At 39.0% G+C, this 16,469-nt stretch overlaps 1 protein-coding gene across 5 annotated transcripts in view; it reads right to left on the minus strand.

Moving 5' to 3' along the window:
* DLG2 (discs large MAGUK scaffold protein 2) overlaps nucleotides 1–16,469 on the minus strand; it is a 1,481,746-nt gene that overhangs the window by 1,131,642 nt on the left and 333,635 nt on the right. Inside the window, exon 1 of one of the 5 annotated variants that reach the window (XM_088832353.1) lies at nucleotides 5,290–5,886. The exons of 1 other annotated variant lie outside the window; for it this stretch is intronic. In XM_088832353.1, the coding sequence (XP_088688479.1) occupies nucleotides 5,290–5,367 (78 nt within the window). In that variant the 5' untranslated portion in view covers nucleotides 5,368–5,886. Of the gene's footprint in view, nucleotides 1–5,289; nucleotides 5,887–16,469 lie in introns of those variants that run through there. 3 more of the 5 variants (XM_088832354.1, XM_055416125.2, XM_055416126.2) reach the window with 3 other exon arrangements.

The raw sequence follows: 16,469 nt of genomic DNA on the forward strand, positions 1-16,469 counted from the left end.
TGCAGTATTCTGTGTATCCATACAGAGTACTGCTTACTAATTAAGAGACTGAGCTCTATGATCAGCCACCCAGTCTAATCCCAGCCACCTACTGGTGATGTGGTTTTGCTAAAAATTAATGAGTGATGCTCTCACTAGATCCTTGTACAAGCACAGTTCTCAGTTCATAGAAAGAATACAACAGATGTTAACTATTGTTGTTATTTAGACATATAAATACATAGTGAGAAGCCAGGAGGCTTCTTAAAGATTTCTCTTTTGCAACCTAAATGGCTCCAGTTTGATGGTGGCTTTTAATCAGTTTCTTCTATAAACTTCTTTTTCATTTTCTATTTATTTACTTTCCTAAATCCAGAACTATCTACATAATGCTGGTTGACTCCAGTCAGCACAGGAAAAATGTATATTTTAGAATAAATTTCCCTGTGCAATTATTATGATTTGCAAAGAAATAAGTGATTTGATAGCAAGTATAACCTTTAAACATTTTACTTATATTAACTCATTTAATCCTGAAAATAAACCCATTTATTATTCTTTCAGAGATGTCATACTTCATTGATTCTAAAAATAAACTTTTTCTACATTTTAACATCTCTGAAAGCATGGAAATTTTGTGCTTGATATGTTATTGTTGCATTGACAATCTATTTTCTTTGTAATAGATGAAAAAAAAAAATGATATACCTTGCAAATGAGGACAACCTACAGTTGATGAAATAGGATATGAGATATTCCAGGCGTTCTTTTAGGCCCCAGAGATACGGTGCAAAAGACTGCATAGTACTTCATTTCATAGAATCCACTTTCTAATTAGAAACACAGAGAAATAAGGATGATAACAACTAACATACAAGCGGCTGTAGGAACCGATGCAAGATTCATCTCGGGCTTGCAGGGGCCAGGGAAAGTTTCCTACTGATGATGAAGTCATCTAAGTTTAGAGTCAGGAGATGGCTAGTGGGTCACTAGTCAGTCAAAGAGGATAAGCAAAATCTGAGAAACTAGAAAAAGCACGAGACATTCAGGAATTTGAATATAGTTCAGACTGTTGATTTAGAGCAGGGGAAAAAAGCAGAGGCTGTATCACAATGGGCCAGGTAGACTTGGCAAGCAAACTGGAGGTTATCCTGAGACACTGGGGTTCTTCCGAAGCACAGGTGTTATTTCTATTTGGAAAAGAGCTGGTTTCAGGCTAAATAACAAAAAAACAGGATTATAATTCCCTCTAATTCCTCACCTTAAGCCCAGTGCTCTTTATTGCCCCACCAGCATCACCCAGGACAGTAGACTCTTTTGTTGGCCATACTGACAGCAAATGCATTACTACAGTTCTCCCCTTATTTTGGTTTCTGTTGAATTGATGTGTTTGGATTAGATGGAGAGGAGATTAGAACCAGTGAACTTGTTCTTAAAGAATTCTTCAAGGTGAATACTGCCTAGTGTCAGAATATTCGTGCTCAGTTACATCACTCATAGGATATATTTCACTGCCAAGCTCATCCACAGTTGTGTCTATTAGATGATGGATATTGATGTCAGTCTTTTCTAAATGCATCATGCATTTACTTTTCATGGCATATGCTTAAAAGTAAAAATATAAAAATTAAAAGCAAAGCTATGCAGAAGTGAAAGTTCACAACTTCAACTGTTTTATACTCTTGTATATGATTATGCCATCAGAAATTGCAGTTGAATTTATCTTAAAGTTGCCCTTTTAAAGTAACACAATCTAGAGATTGACTAAATTAAACAATTTAAGTTGAAATGTGACAAATAGACATACAAGACACTAACTTCTGAATTAATTACATGGGGTCAAAAAAAAAGATTTGAATGAAGGTATTCTACTGCAGCCAGTCTTGATTTCATATCACACTAAAAATCATTTCATTCACAAAATGTGTTGGTATTCATATACTGTCTTTTTAAAGAATAGCAAAGAGCCTTTTTTCTTTTTTAGAACAATGACAATGTGAATTAGCTAACATCTTTGACTTACTCTAAAAAGAGTGTATTTACAGTTGCCTAGCATTTAAGTGTATTTTTTTTTTTGACAAAAGATATCTTTGGTTTTTACAGGATAAACTATGAATACAAATGCCATTGTTTAGCTTACAATAATATAACAATTACTAGCTAGTTGAAAGGAATAATGGGTGCCTAGATGATAGCTTGAGGCACTTATCTAAAGAAGACAAAGAGTGTAAAGTCTTTAATAACAGGGCAGACAACTGTCTATGGGAGACAGCTTAGGTACAGTCTTGTCTGAAATAAGGAGGTTGAGTTACAGGATCAGTAACTTTGATTCTGTAAGCCTCATGACTTATTAAGACAGGTGAATGATAGGTGAATGGAAGAGAGGGCTAGGGACTCAAAGAGTCATTTTTAGAATAGACTGGATAAACTCTGTTTCAAATCCTAGCACTAATACGTCCCACAAACTCTATGACCTTGGGCCAACTACTCTTCTCTCTAGGACTCAAGAAAAATCATGTCTGCCTTATAGAATTAAGTGAAACTCCATGGCCTAAAGCGCAGCTGTATGATGTGTGTATAAAGAGGGACTCCTGTTAACACTGTTACTGCTGTGATTGTTATTATCATTATTACTACATTCCATGCTGCTGTTTAATTCTACTGGCATTAGATGAGGTAAAGCAGTAGACCAGGCCACCATGAATAAGGCACACTGCCTGTTTAGGGATGGCATTTAGGCTTGCACATTCCTGATTAGCCTTTCAATTAACCCCAGCCTTGAGGAATATACTTTCCAACCACACCTGAAAGCTAAAGTAGGCCTGATAGCCTATGGTGGGTGTAGGTTTTTTTTAATTAGAAGCGGAGAAAATAAACTGTGTTACCTATTGCAAAAAGAAGCCCAAATTTATAGAAGGTACTAAAACAAAATCACAGTGGCTGCCTCTGATACAATTTATACCCCCAAATGCTAAAACCTGCTCTGAATCTATCAATAGGTCTTTCACATTTAAGTATACTGGTCATTTTCTAAAACTCAACGATCATCTTGCTTTATACCTCTTCCTTTTTATAATAAAGCATGACAACATATAGTCAGCAACATCTTATATTCCCCCTCCTGTTTGCAACTATATGATCTCTGCTTTACAGTAATACATTATAGGATTCATCCATCTTGCAGTATCGTTTGTTAACTGCTTTCTCAGCCGAAGCATATTACTGTAATCATTAGACAAAACCATAATTCACATAGTTGGTTTTAAATAAGCTACATGATAAAATGAAGTACCCAGAATAAACTATTCCCATTCACTAAGCACCAAGTGAGGGCCTTGTTGTTCATTGTTCAAGGCAGCACACCTTTTAATTTATTCCAGGAACTCTGTGAATATAAATTCCATGGAAAAAAAAAATTGAGATGCTATTTTCATGTTAGTTATCATCACTTAGTGTTCAGAATTAACTCCTCTAGCTCCCCTGACTAACAGAAGGACATTAGAGTTAATAATTTTTCCTTTAGTCTTTATCACTCACGGAGCAAAACTTCAGTTCTCTAATGCTGATTTTCCTACTTTCTGAGTAAGACAAAATATTATCTCTAAGTATTAAAACCCCTTAACCCCACACCTGGTTTCTTCTTGTTCTCAGAAACGAAATGGAGATACTGAAGGTCCCTTACTAGCTTCTTCCTACACTCAAGAAGCAGAAGCCTGTGTTAGATCCTTGAATTAACATCCTTTAATTTCTGTACACTGAATTTCATTGAGCTGGCATTCTCCACATTCAGGCCCAAGCCTGAAGTAAGTGTCACTGGGAGATTCAACTTTTCTGTGCATCCCAATTTGGCATAAGGCATTATCTCCCAGTAGCTTTCAGAGCCATTCGTGGTCTCTGACAGACCCTTCATTCATACAACCTATAATTTTCATAAGAAGGCACTTTTTCAAAGCACTTGCTCCAATAAAAGAGTCACTTTCAAGTCTCTTTCCTTAAAAGAGAAACAAAACAAAGCAAAACCCAATATATATGATGCTAGTACATGATAATTAAGCTTGTAATCATTTTACCTGTGATGCATGGGAAAAAAGGAATCAATACTATTACACCTTTGGCTCCCTCTACTACACTTCCAGCACAAGTGCTATTTAATAAGTCTGTCAACATTATACGATCCTCAGAGCTGGACATTCTGAAAGGCTACAACCCTAAAATCAGAACTCAAATGATTTTTTTTTTCTCTTCTCACACTACAAACAATCATATCTTGGCTTATCACTGAATTCTTGTTCATATTATCAACATTCCCACTCTGAAGGAATAGAGAGCAAGTTGCAGTGAAGGAATCCTTGCAGCTGAGAGCAAGGACTGTACCTCTGGGTCAATCTCAAGAGTAGATCTAAGTCAGAAAGGATGCTGGGCCAAAGATCACATCCTCAAAGTAATATGGAACAACCTCAACTCCAGAAAATGTTGTCTTTGGAAGTCTCCCCATCACCAAATTGGATACTGATTTCTTAAACACTGACCATTTGGCCAGTGCCTCTAAAAGCCTGAGTCAAATTAGAGACGTGAGCTTGTTTTGTATCTGAGCATTTACAGGCCATGTTAATTTCTTAGAGAAAGATAACTCATGAGACAGATCTACATAGAGGTTCTCTAGAAACAACCAGTCATGCTGAATAAAAGAAATACAAAGCCATTCTCTAAGTGGACAGGACTATGTGATTATAAATAGAACTCTTGCTCATTGTAAACACTTTTGAAATGATGGCTTTGTTGATTTGAAAAGATAGCAAGCACCCCTGTGGAATCTGCTCAATGTTAGGCAGAGTCCCAAATACGTGTTCCGATGACATACACTAGGATGCAAGAACTGGAGCGAAGCTCAGGGATTTATCATGCCCCTTGCAGAACCAACCATTATAGTCATAAAAATAATCCACTGGTAGCAACAAGTTTACTAGAGAGCTCCCTGAAGAAGCAAAGATTTCAGCTGCTTAATTGCTTTCACCCTCTGCCATTTAAAGGAATACCAAGTCTCTGCTGAAACACCATCAATTGACGGTTTCACCAAATATTTTGAATAGCTAATGACTCTGCTTGACCACCACCAACCCCCGCTGCCCGCAGCCAGGCTCCAGGAGTTGCCCCTTTCCGTGAGCGGCATGGTCTACATGCCAGCGAGAGGCAGGTTCTCATCCCATGCGGAAAAAACAGAAAAAACCGCGTCTGTACTCAAGACCAGCAGTCCAGAGCAGGCAGTTGGCAAAGCCGAAAAGGTAATCTTCATCCCCACGCATTCCCTACCTTTTCGGATTTCGCCTTCCTGGCGTTGTGCACGAACCTGCGCCCCAGCTTCTTGGCATACCAGATAGAGGCGAACATAGCGCTGCCAACGGAAGGGATTCGCGGGGAAGCGGCTGCACAATCAACTTCCCAGCTCGGCTCGGAGATCTGGAGCGGGGGGAATCGGTCTGAAGCTGTCACTTGCAGGCTGTTGCTTTCTCAGTGCCTCTCATGCTGGCGAGCTGAGGCCGAGGGCGGGAGGAGGCAGGGCGGGAGGGGGCCGGGGGGCAGGCAGTCCGGGCCGGCCAGTCCGCAGGTACCTTCACATCCCGCCCGCGGGAGGTCCGCGAGAGCGCCGCCTTCCCCGCCGGCGCACACGCGCATCCAGGCGGCTGAGTACCCGTCTTGCAGTTCTTGGGCTCTTGTTCACCACCAAACTCCACGCGTGTCAGGAGGAAGGGCAGCCGCAGTCCGGTCGCCCTGGGCTCCAGGCAGTGGACCCCTCGCCTGGCTGCCCTCTGCCTCGACAGCGCGTGCTGGCGGCGCTGGCCGCGCAAACACGCATCCACACCCAGCCCCGCAGGTAGAGCAGCCAATAACTGGAGCTGCCCGGCACGCGGGAGGGGAGAGACCACCACGGACGCGGCCCTGCGGGCACAAACAGGTGTCCCCCGGAGCCTGCCCCGAAACCCTGAGAATGAAGGGCTGTTAGCGGGAGTGGAAACAAAGCGGCCTTCCTCTGCCCCCCTCCTCAAGTCCACTGGGTCCACGTAAAGTCCTATCCCTGCCTCCCAACCAGTCTTCTCCACAGCTTACAAGAAAAAAAAAACAAAAAAACATTTTCTTTGGAGGCTGACCCCGGGACAAACGGCAAGGTGAACAGGATGAGGTGTATTCCCTAAATGGCAAGAGTGAAGGTCCTCAACTTTTAAACTCATTGGTTCCACCGCTGAAACCACCTGGGCTGCTTTTACAAGTCCAGGTTTTCTGCCTGAAGACTGAGTAATGGGGAGGGGCTTAAATCTACCTTTACACTAAAACAGAACAGTTTACTCCTTTTTTTCTTTGAAAACCCCAGAGTTTTCTTGCAGTGATATCTATTGTTAAATGGAGGATTTAATACCACTTTTAAATCGGAAGATTTATGGCAAGTCTTAAACCAGGCTCCTCTGAGGAATTCTCATGTTTAATTCTACCACCATGTGCTTCCAATTTCAATTATCTTGGTTGTTGTTTAGTTGCTTAGTTCTATCCAACTCTTTTGCAACTTCATGGACACTAGCCTGCCAGGCTCCACTGACTATGGGATGTCTCAGGCAAGAATACTGGAGTGGGTTGCCACATCCCTCTCTAAGATATCTTCCCAACCCAGGGATTGAACCTGCGTCTCCTGCATTGGCAGGGGGATCCTTTACCATTGAGCCACCAAGGAAGCCTTTTCAATGATCTTCCCTTCCGTTCCGTCGCTCAGTCGTGTCCGACTCTTTGCGACCCCGTGGACTGTAGCCTACCAGGCTTCTCCGTCCATGGGATTCTCCAGACAAGAATACTGGAGTGGGTTACCATTTCCTTCTCCAGGAGATCTTCCCGACCCAGGGATCGAACCTGGGTCTCCCGCATTGGAGGCAGACGCTTTAACCTCTTAGCCACCAGGGAAGCCCTCTAGGGTTCAATTGTCTTACAAAGGGTTTAGACTATTTTGAGGCATTTTAAAGGAAAAGTCAATTTTAAAAGACAAGTGTGTCTTCTGATGAGATAGAATGGCTAAGACTTTGTCCGTCCTACTAGAGGACAAAAATAAATAAACTGTTCATCTCAGCAAGGAAAACCTTCCTTTCACTGATATACAAATGAGACTCAATCGAGTAAATGTTTTCCAGCTGATCTAATAGACATGCCCTAGGAGCACCTGTTGACCAAGGACAATGTTGAAACACTTACAAATAAATGGAAAAGAACTCCCTTCTCTCATGGTAAGTCGCGTGAGCTTTACCCGCAGAGGACTAGGTCTCCATTCAACTGTTTTATAAAGTACACTGAACATCCTTCTATGCAATTGGAGATAGAACAAGACAGTGTAGGATCAGGACTCAGGTCCATGTTAACTCACTACAGGAAACCTGGTGCTTAGAGGAGTGTTGAGCACAATACATTCAATGTTATGTTTGTTGAATAAACAAATGATCTGGGTTCTAACCCTGGCTTTTTTTTCTAAATTGTTTCCTTGTTTCCTCTGTACTTCGATTTGCCTCATCTGTAAATGAGAATTGGGCAGAACATTTTTCAGGCCCCCTTCCTGCCCTGTGCATCTGTAATTCTGATTCCGAGTCTGAGGGTCTTCACATGAGTATGGGGAAACGCTGACTGAAACCGCCCGCCCGGGCCAGGCACCATAGTGGCCGTTGGCATGAGCGATTTTACAAGAGGTCTTGGTAAGGGTCGTGGAACTAATAAGCCGCTGCTAACCAGAAAAGTTTGGGAAAGGTCAAAAGGAGACTCCATGTGTCCTCCCACCTCCCAGAATCCTTCTTGCTGGCTACCACCTCCCAGAATCCTTCCTGCTGGCATCCATCATGGTTGAGCAATGTGTGCACCATCCAGAAGGACCCTGAGTCAGAATGACTGACCAGAGACAACCTGGAAACTAATCCCATCACCATAAACCCGAGACTGCCAGCCACATGGCACGGCAGTTCTCCTGGGTTCCTTGACCCTCCTCCTCTCCGTGCAGGCGCCCCTTCCCAAAAAGTCTCTTGCTTTGTCAGCATATGTGTCCAAGTGTTAGACAAGAGCCCCTTTGGGGCCCTGGAAGGGGTCCCCCTGCCTGCAACAAAAAAGAAATGTCTCGTGCTCACCAGAGGCATAGGCTTAGGTAAAATGACTCAGCCTGGATTCTTCCACTTTCTTCATCAGGCCTAACTGCCACCTGGGCTTTGGTTTTGCCATTAGCTGTTACTTTTCCTCTGTGTTCTTCCTGCGAACTCTACTTTCCTTTCATTTCCTTTTGACGCTCTTAGACAACCCCTGTGCAAAATTCACCACATCACACCTTGTACTCTTTGGGGAAAAAAAGTGCCACAGAAATCCAACAAATAAATAAATGATAACTCCTGCTTGCTTTCAAAGAGTTACTCAACAGGACCACAATTTACCCCAATATTGCTGTGATGTTAGAGGTATTCATTATTCCTGCATACAAGTCTGTCTAAGCTGTGTAGTTAAAAGACTATTCAGTTAAGAGAATAAAGTCGATAAAAAGAGGAGGGAGGCAATTGTCCCTAAGTTAATGAGTAGAAACTTCTGTTTTTAACCTTTTAAGATGGCATTTGACAATAAAGAGGTGAGAAAAAAAATATTGAGCTTTCAAATCACTGATATCAGAGGTTAAATCAAAGAATGTTAATTTACTCTGATGGGACTGCCAGTCGTAAAATAATTTTTGTACTTTCTTCATAAGTTAAGATTTTCTAAGTCACTAAATTGGGTCTTGGAGAGATCTTTAATGTTTGATCATTTTGTTGGTTAGTTTTGCTTTTAAGTTCTTGTTGTTCAGTCACTAAGTTGTGTCCAACACTTTTGTGACCCTGTGCCAGGGTCCTCTGTCCTTGGGATTTCCCAAGCAAAGAATACTGGAGTGGGCTGTCATTTCCCAGGGGATCTTCCCAACCCAGGGATAAAACCCATGTCTCCAGCATTGCAGGCAGATTCTTTACCACTGAGCCATCAGGGAAGCCCTTTGCTTTTATATTGAACACTTAATGACCTTTTTCACATACCTGACCTAGAAGCTTTATCAACTTTTATAGGATGGAGCTCTTAAGAAAGTAACTTGGACCTACCAGCTAAGATTTAACTTTAAGAATAACAATAATAACCATTGTTCCTTAAATAGGCACTCAGAGATAGAAGGCAGTGTGAAATAGGTCATTTGTAGTCAGGGGCCACAGTCACATTAGACAAATGCTTAACAATATAAGTATTCACAATATATTTTTTGAATATGTCTATGGCAAAGTAAAGAGAATTCACAAACTTGAAAAGTCTAGAAGAGGCATTAGAAGCATATCTACAATTTTCAGTTGTAAAAGATGGTTTTTTAAAGATGGGTGTCAGGTCGATGGAATGAAGCCATTGCCATAGTTATACAATCACCTTCACTGGGCTCTCACTGAGCAGGTGTGCCTGCTACAAAGAAGGTGGCAGCTGCCTAAATAAATCTTAATAGTCTCTAACCATTGTTCTGCTGATTGAAACAAATAACTTGCAGCTCTTCTGTGTATGGAAAACAAGTTTTCAGATGCTTTCCATCTGTATATCATCAGCACCTGGACAGACCTTTTCCTTTATAATTTCATTTTTAATACCTCTCATATGACAGAAACCTACCAGTGCAGCTGAGTTTGAGATGCAACATTAATCCTTTTAAGCAGCTTTTGGTTCATGCCTCAACACACACACTGTGTGAGTCTCCTTTGGATTCTCAAGGTAAATGCAATATTTAAATCAAGCCATTAAGATTATACAACAACATGTTCTGCCTAGTACACACATGATTTTCTTTTAAAAGTCATCTAAATATATCACAGATAATTATAAAAACAGTAAGTATTAAGCCCTAGGAAATAATATCTGGTAGCTTGAAAAGCTATATAGGTTAGGTAGATGGTATATACTAAAGAAAATACATGTTTGAAACATAAAAAGTTAGTGTACAAAACCAATAAACATTTAAATATTTGTTTGATTTGTTTGTATGTATGATATACATTCTTGATAGCCCTTAATATCCTTTATTAGTCTATTATCAAACAGCAGGTGTCAAGAACAAGTTACATAGAATTTATGACTAAAAGAAGATAAACATAATATTTAACTTTAATTTGCAGGGATGTCAAAATGTTGATGTTAGTTACTTCTATAGATGGTAGTGAATAGGGAGGATAAAAACAGTTACAGTTTGGTCTGTATAGTTGTGTAACATTTGTATCTTCTACCATGAGAATATATCCATGTTATTACTTATATGATTAAAAAGGTAAGCAATAGTTATTCACAAAAAATGGAACTGAATAAGATAAAAGCCTTCTTCTCAAGGAGTCATATGGAGTTGGGGGCATAGATGTATAAAACAATAAATTTCAATGCAGAATGGCATAACAACAGATGTGTGAAAAATAATGTGGGAGTTCAGAAAGAAAATTACTGCTTTTTGGTTTCCATATAAGCCAGTAATGAATGTCAGCTAGAAAAGTGCAATAATTAATGTCAATGTACATAAAAAGCAAAGAAATAGCTCACTCTTTTAGCATGTTTTATCTGTATGGATAGGAGGGAAAATGGTCACTCTAGTTTGAATATAAACATAACAACCACTGGCCCAGTTGCAATTAGTTGTATTTCTGTCTCAAAGAACCAACCAGTCATGGATAAGTGTGAAAAAATGTTTGAGCCACTACAAAGAATAAGCCCACTAACTCTAATTATAATAGGCTAAGTCTATTTCTTTTATTCTGTTCTCAAAATCATCAAAATCATTCTTTAGTGTTTGAATATCTCACCTTCCTTCCCTTTAAATGTTTAATCATTATATATTTAGGCACCCAGAGACATAAGAAGGTAATATGACACACATGTTCATACCACCTATATTTAATAAATGTTAACATACTGCCATATTTGATTCATTCATTGTAAACAAGTAAAATCTTCACAATATAATCAAAATCTCCCACCTCAAACCACCCTACCTCAAATTCATCTCAAAATAATGTTCAAGAAACATTCTTCTACTTTATTTAAACACATACAATTTTAAAAGAGTAGATACTTCAAAATGTAATTGACAGTAGGCACAGAACTATGATGTGACTCAACCATCCCATTACTGGACATATACCCTGAGAAACCCATAACTGAAAGAGATGCATGTTCATTGCAGCACTATTTACAACAGCTAGGATGCAGAAGCAACCTGGATGTCTATTGACAGATGAACGGACAAAGAAGTTGTGGTACATATATACAATGAAATGTTTCTCAGCCAAGAAAAAGAATGCATTTGAGTCCATTCTAATGAGGTGGATGAACCTGGAGCCAGTCTTACAGAGTGAAGTAAGTTAGAGAAAAACAAATATTGTATATTAACGCCCATGTATGGAATCTAGAAAGATGGCATTGATGAACCTAGTTGCAGGGCAGCGATGGAGATGCAGACACAGAAAACAGACTTATGGACATAGTGAGGTTAGGAGGGGATGGGGCGCATTGAAAGAGTGGCATGGTGACATATATATTACCATTTGTAAAATAGATAGCCAGTGGGAATTTGCTATAGGACACAGGGACCTCCACCCAGTGCTCTATGACAGCCTAGAGGGGTGAGATGGGGTAGGAGATAGAAGGGAGGATCAAGAGGAAGAGGACAGCTGTATACCAATGGCTGATTCCTGTGGATATATGACAGAAGCCAACACGATATTATAAAACAGTTATCCTCCAATTAAAAATAAGTTAAAAAATACAACTGATGGATAATAGGATGTGTACAGCTTGAACTTTTATTACAAATTTCTTCCAAATTGACATTAATTAGTAGTTTATATGAGTTCTATATTCTAGATGACACATTATAATCAGCGATTAATTGGTTAAACAATGTACAGTGTTGCTCCCTGTAGTTTTTTTTATAATTTTATTTATTTACTTTTTTTTTGAATTTTCTTTTTTTTTATTTCTTTTATTTTTTTTAATTTTTATTGGAGGCTAATTATTTTACAATATTATATTGGTTGGTTTTGCCATACATTGACATGAATCCGCCCCGGGTGTACATGAGTTCCCCCTCCCGAACCCCCCTCCCACCTCCCTCCTCCCCTTATCCTCCCTCTGGGTCATCCCCGCATACCAGCCCTGAGCATCCTGTAACATGCATCGACCCTGAACTGGCGATTCGTTTCACATATGATAATACACATGTTTCAATGCCATTCTCCCAAATCATCCCACCCTCACCCTCTCCCACAGAGTCCCAAAGACTGTTCTATATATCTGTGTCTCTTTTGCTGTCTTGTATACAGGGTTATCATTTCCATCTTTCTAAATTCCATATATATGCGTTAGTATACTGTATTGGTGTTTTTCTTTCTGGCTTACTGGCTTACTTCACTCTAGTTTCATCCACCTCATTAGAACTGATTCAAATGCATTGTTTTTAATGGCTGAGTAATACTCCATTGTGTATATGTACCAAAGCTTTCTTATCCATTCGTCTGCAGATGGACATCTAGGTTGCTTTCATGTCCTGGCTATTATAAACAGTGCTGCAATGAACATTGTAGTACATGTGTCTCTTTCAATTCTGGTTTCCTTGGTGTGTATGCCCAGGAATGCGACTGCTGGATCATATGGCAGTTCTATTTCCAGTTTTTTAAGGAATCTCCACACTGTTCTCCATAGTGGCTGTACTAGTTTGCATTCCCACCAACAGTGTAAGAGGGTTCCCTTTTATCCACACCCTCTCCAGCATTTATTGCATGTAGACTTTTGGCTAGCAGCCATTCTGACTGGTGTGAAATGGTATCTCATTGTGGTTTTGATTTGCATTTCTCTGATTATGAGGGATGTTGAGCATATTTTCATGTGTTTGTTAGCCATCTGTATGTCTTCTTTGGAGAAATGTCTGTTTAGTTCTTTGGCCCATTTTTTGATTGGGTCGTTTATTTTTCTGGAATTGAGCTGCAGGAGCTGCTTGTATATTTTAGAGATTAATTCTTTGTCTATTGTTTCATTTGCTATTATTTTCTCCCATTCTGAAGGCTGTCTTTTCACCTTGCTTATGGTTTCCTTTGCTGTGCAGAAGCTTTTAATTTTAATTAGGTCCCAGTTGTTTATTTCTGCTTTTATTTCCAATATTCTGGGAGGTGGGTCATGGAGGATCCTGCTGTGATTTATGTCGGAGAGTGTTTTGCCTATGTTCTCCTCTAGGAGTTTTATAGTTTCTGGTCTTACATTTAGATCTTTAATCCATTTTGAGTTTATTTTGGTGTATGGTGTTAGGGGATGTTCTAGTTTCATTCTTTTACAAGTGGCTGACCAGTTTTCCCAGCACCACTTGTTAAAGACTGTCTTTTCTCCATTTTATATTCTTGCCTCCTTTGTCAAAGATAAGGTGTCCATAAGTGCGTGGATTTATCTCTGGGCTTTCTATTTTGTTCCATTGGTCTATTTTTCTGTCTTTATGCCTGTACCATACTGTCTTGATGACTGTGGCTTTGTAATAGAGCCTGAAGTCCGGCAGGTTGATTCCCGCAGTTCCATTCTTCTTCCTCACGATTGCTTTGGCTATTCGAGGTTTTTTGTATTTCCATACAAATTGTGAGATTATTTGTTCTAACTCTGTGAAAAATATTGTTGGTAGCTTGATAGGCATTGCATTGAATGTATAAATTACTTTGGGTAGTATACTCATTTTCACAATATTTATTCTTCCAATCCACAAACACGGTATATTTCTCCATCTATTAGTGTCCTCTCTGATTTCTTTCACCAGTGTTTTACAGTTCTCTATGTACAGGTCTTTTGTTTCTTTAGGTAGATATATTCCTAAGTATTTTATTCTTTTTAATTCTCTTCTTGTGGAGCATGGGCTCTAGGGTGTACGGGATCAGCAGTTATGTTTCAATAGTTGTGGTACATGGGCTTAGCTGCTCCACAGTGTGTGGGATCTCCCAGGACCAGTGATTGAACCTGTGTCTCCTGCATTGCCAAGCAGATTCTGAACCACTGAACCACCAGAGAAGCCCTCCGTGTGGTTTTGATGTGCATTTTCTTAATTACTGGTGAGGTCTAGCATTTTTTTTTCATATATTTATTGTCTATTTGAACTTCCTTCTATTCATAGTCTTTGCTCATTTTAAAACTAGGTTATACATTACTGATTTTTAAAAGTATTTTATGTATTCTGGACACTAATTCTTTGTTTGATGTACTGAAAATATCTGCTCCCAAACTCTGACTTGTCTTTTAATCCCATTTGTTTCATCACGCATATTCTTATGTATGAAAATTTGTCAATGTTTACCTTTATGTGTGTACATTTGGTATCTAAATTATTTTTCCCTATACAAGTTTATCATTTTATATTTTCTTTTAAGTCTTCAATTTTTTAAAGGAAATTATGGTGCAAGATGGAAATCTGTTTGTCCTGCCCTGATATGTATGGCCAGTTGTCTAGATGGATGTATGTGTATGTACAAGGGCTTCCCTTGTGGCTCGGTTGGGAAAGAATTCACCTTCAATGCAGGAGACTGATTGCAATGTTGGAGATCAGGGTTTGACCCCTGGGTTGAGATAATCCCCTGGAGAAGGAAATGGAAACCCACTGCAGTATTCTTGCCTGGGAAATCCCATGGACAGAGAAGCCTGGAGGACCACAGTCCATGGGGTTGCAAGAGTCAGGCATGACTAAGCAACTAAATCACCATCATGTATGTATGTATTTATGCTCGTATATGAAAATGTTATTCCTTTTCCTCACTGACTTGTAAAACTCCTAAGTTATATGTCTAGATCCCATGAGTGTGTATTTAATTATTTCTGGGTTCTTTTTTGATCTATTTTAATTTACCCATGCTAATACCACATTATCTTGATTACTGTGCTTTATAATAAATATTGAATGTGAAAGCGATAATCATCCCTTTCATTTGATCTAACTTTTCAAATTAATTTTTGTAAAGTTCTACAATTGGTGATTTTAATATTAAACCCAATATTCCATGTTATTATTTGATAGTATTTTAATTTTATTTTGTTGCAGTAGTACTATTTCTGACCAAGCATGTCATTGTTATCACCAGTATTTATTAGTTTATAATTAATAGTCAAAATAACTCCCACGTTTATTAATCTATTTTCTCATCATGATTGTTAGCATCCTAGCTCTCTGCGTTTTCCTTTTTCCTGTTGTACATATTTTAACAGCTATTTCTACAAAAATTTCTGATGGTTAAATATGTTCAACTTTTTCATATTTTTCCTGAACTGTCTACATTCACCTTAGAGTTTGAAGGATAGCATAGGTAAATAAAGATTTCTAGATTGCCAATGATTTTCCCTCAGCATTTTGAAGATATTATCACATACCTTCTTCTGGTGTCTATTTTTTATGATAAGATGTCTGCTGTCAATCCAATTGCTCTATTTTAAGAATATATCTCTTTTCAATGATTTGTTTGAAGACTTTTCGTCTTTTTGAGCTGTAGCTTCAATACAATATTTTTCTAAAATTCTGCCTGGAATTCATTATGTTTCTTGAATCCAATTAATTATAAGAAAAACCAGTCATCATTTCTTCCAATATGTCTTCCCCTTCATTCTCTCTGTTCTCTCCTCCTAAAATCCTATTATATTTTTCCTGAATCTTTTCATATAACTCATTCTATTGCTTCATATATTTCCTGTTACTCTTCTCCTTCCTTCTTTGTGCCACTTTCAGGGTTATAGTCTCAGATCTCATTATTTTTATATAAAGTTTGAATCTATTGTTTTACCTATCTACAAAGTGTTTATTTTTAATGAATTATTACACATATATTTACATTTCTAGGCATTCTAAATATTCCTTTTTCAAATCCTCCCAGTCTCTAGTTTCTGCATGTCACTGTGCAGTTTTATTCTAAAATCTTCTTTAGCAAGCTTGTACTTCCTGTGGGAGCCCCAGGGCCCTTTGTGTAATTGTTGCTACAGAATGATTTTGCACATTCCTCTGCGAGGGACCCAGAGATTTCACTAGCTTAGGAGCAGTTTCATGCTTAATATATTTGGCTTAGTATTATTCTGTCCACAGAAAAGGGTTAAATTGACTACCACCACCACCACCCCCACACACACCTTTTCTATTCATAATAGAAACACTCTTCATTATTGCTTCCCTGGGCTAATGTATGAAGTTTTTAGAAGTCCTCTCATTAAATGAGAAGTCTTTTAAGTTTTCAATTTTACATGGGCTCTCAGTTTAATTTTTCTTCTTTGATGATCCTAAGGTCATCTCTCTTGCCCTGCATGGGCATCTAATCCCCACACTCTTACCCCAAGAGGACCCACTGAGTTCCATATACCCCTTTGGATATCACAGTCAGCTCAAGAAATCACTGTTCTGGCCATCATTTTATATAGAATCAAACTGGCTTGGCTCTTACTTA

Source organism: Moschus berezovskii, chromosome 25, assembly GCF_049115385.1.
Source record: "Moschus berezovskii isolate FMDL1 chromosome 25, NW_MosBer_1.0, whole genome shotgun sequence".
Lineage (NCBI taxonomy): Eukaryota > Metazoa > Chordata > Mammalia > Artiodactyla > Moschidae > Moschus > Moschus berezovskii.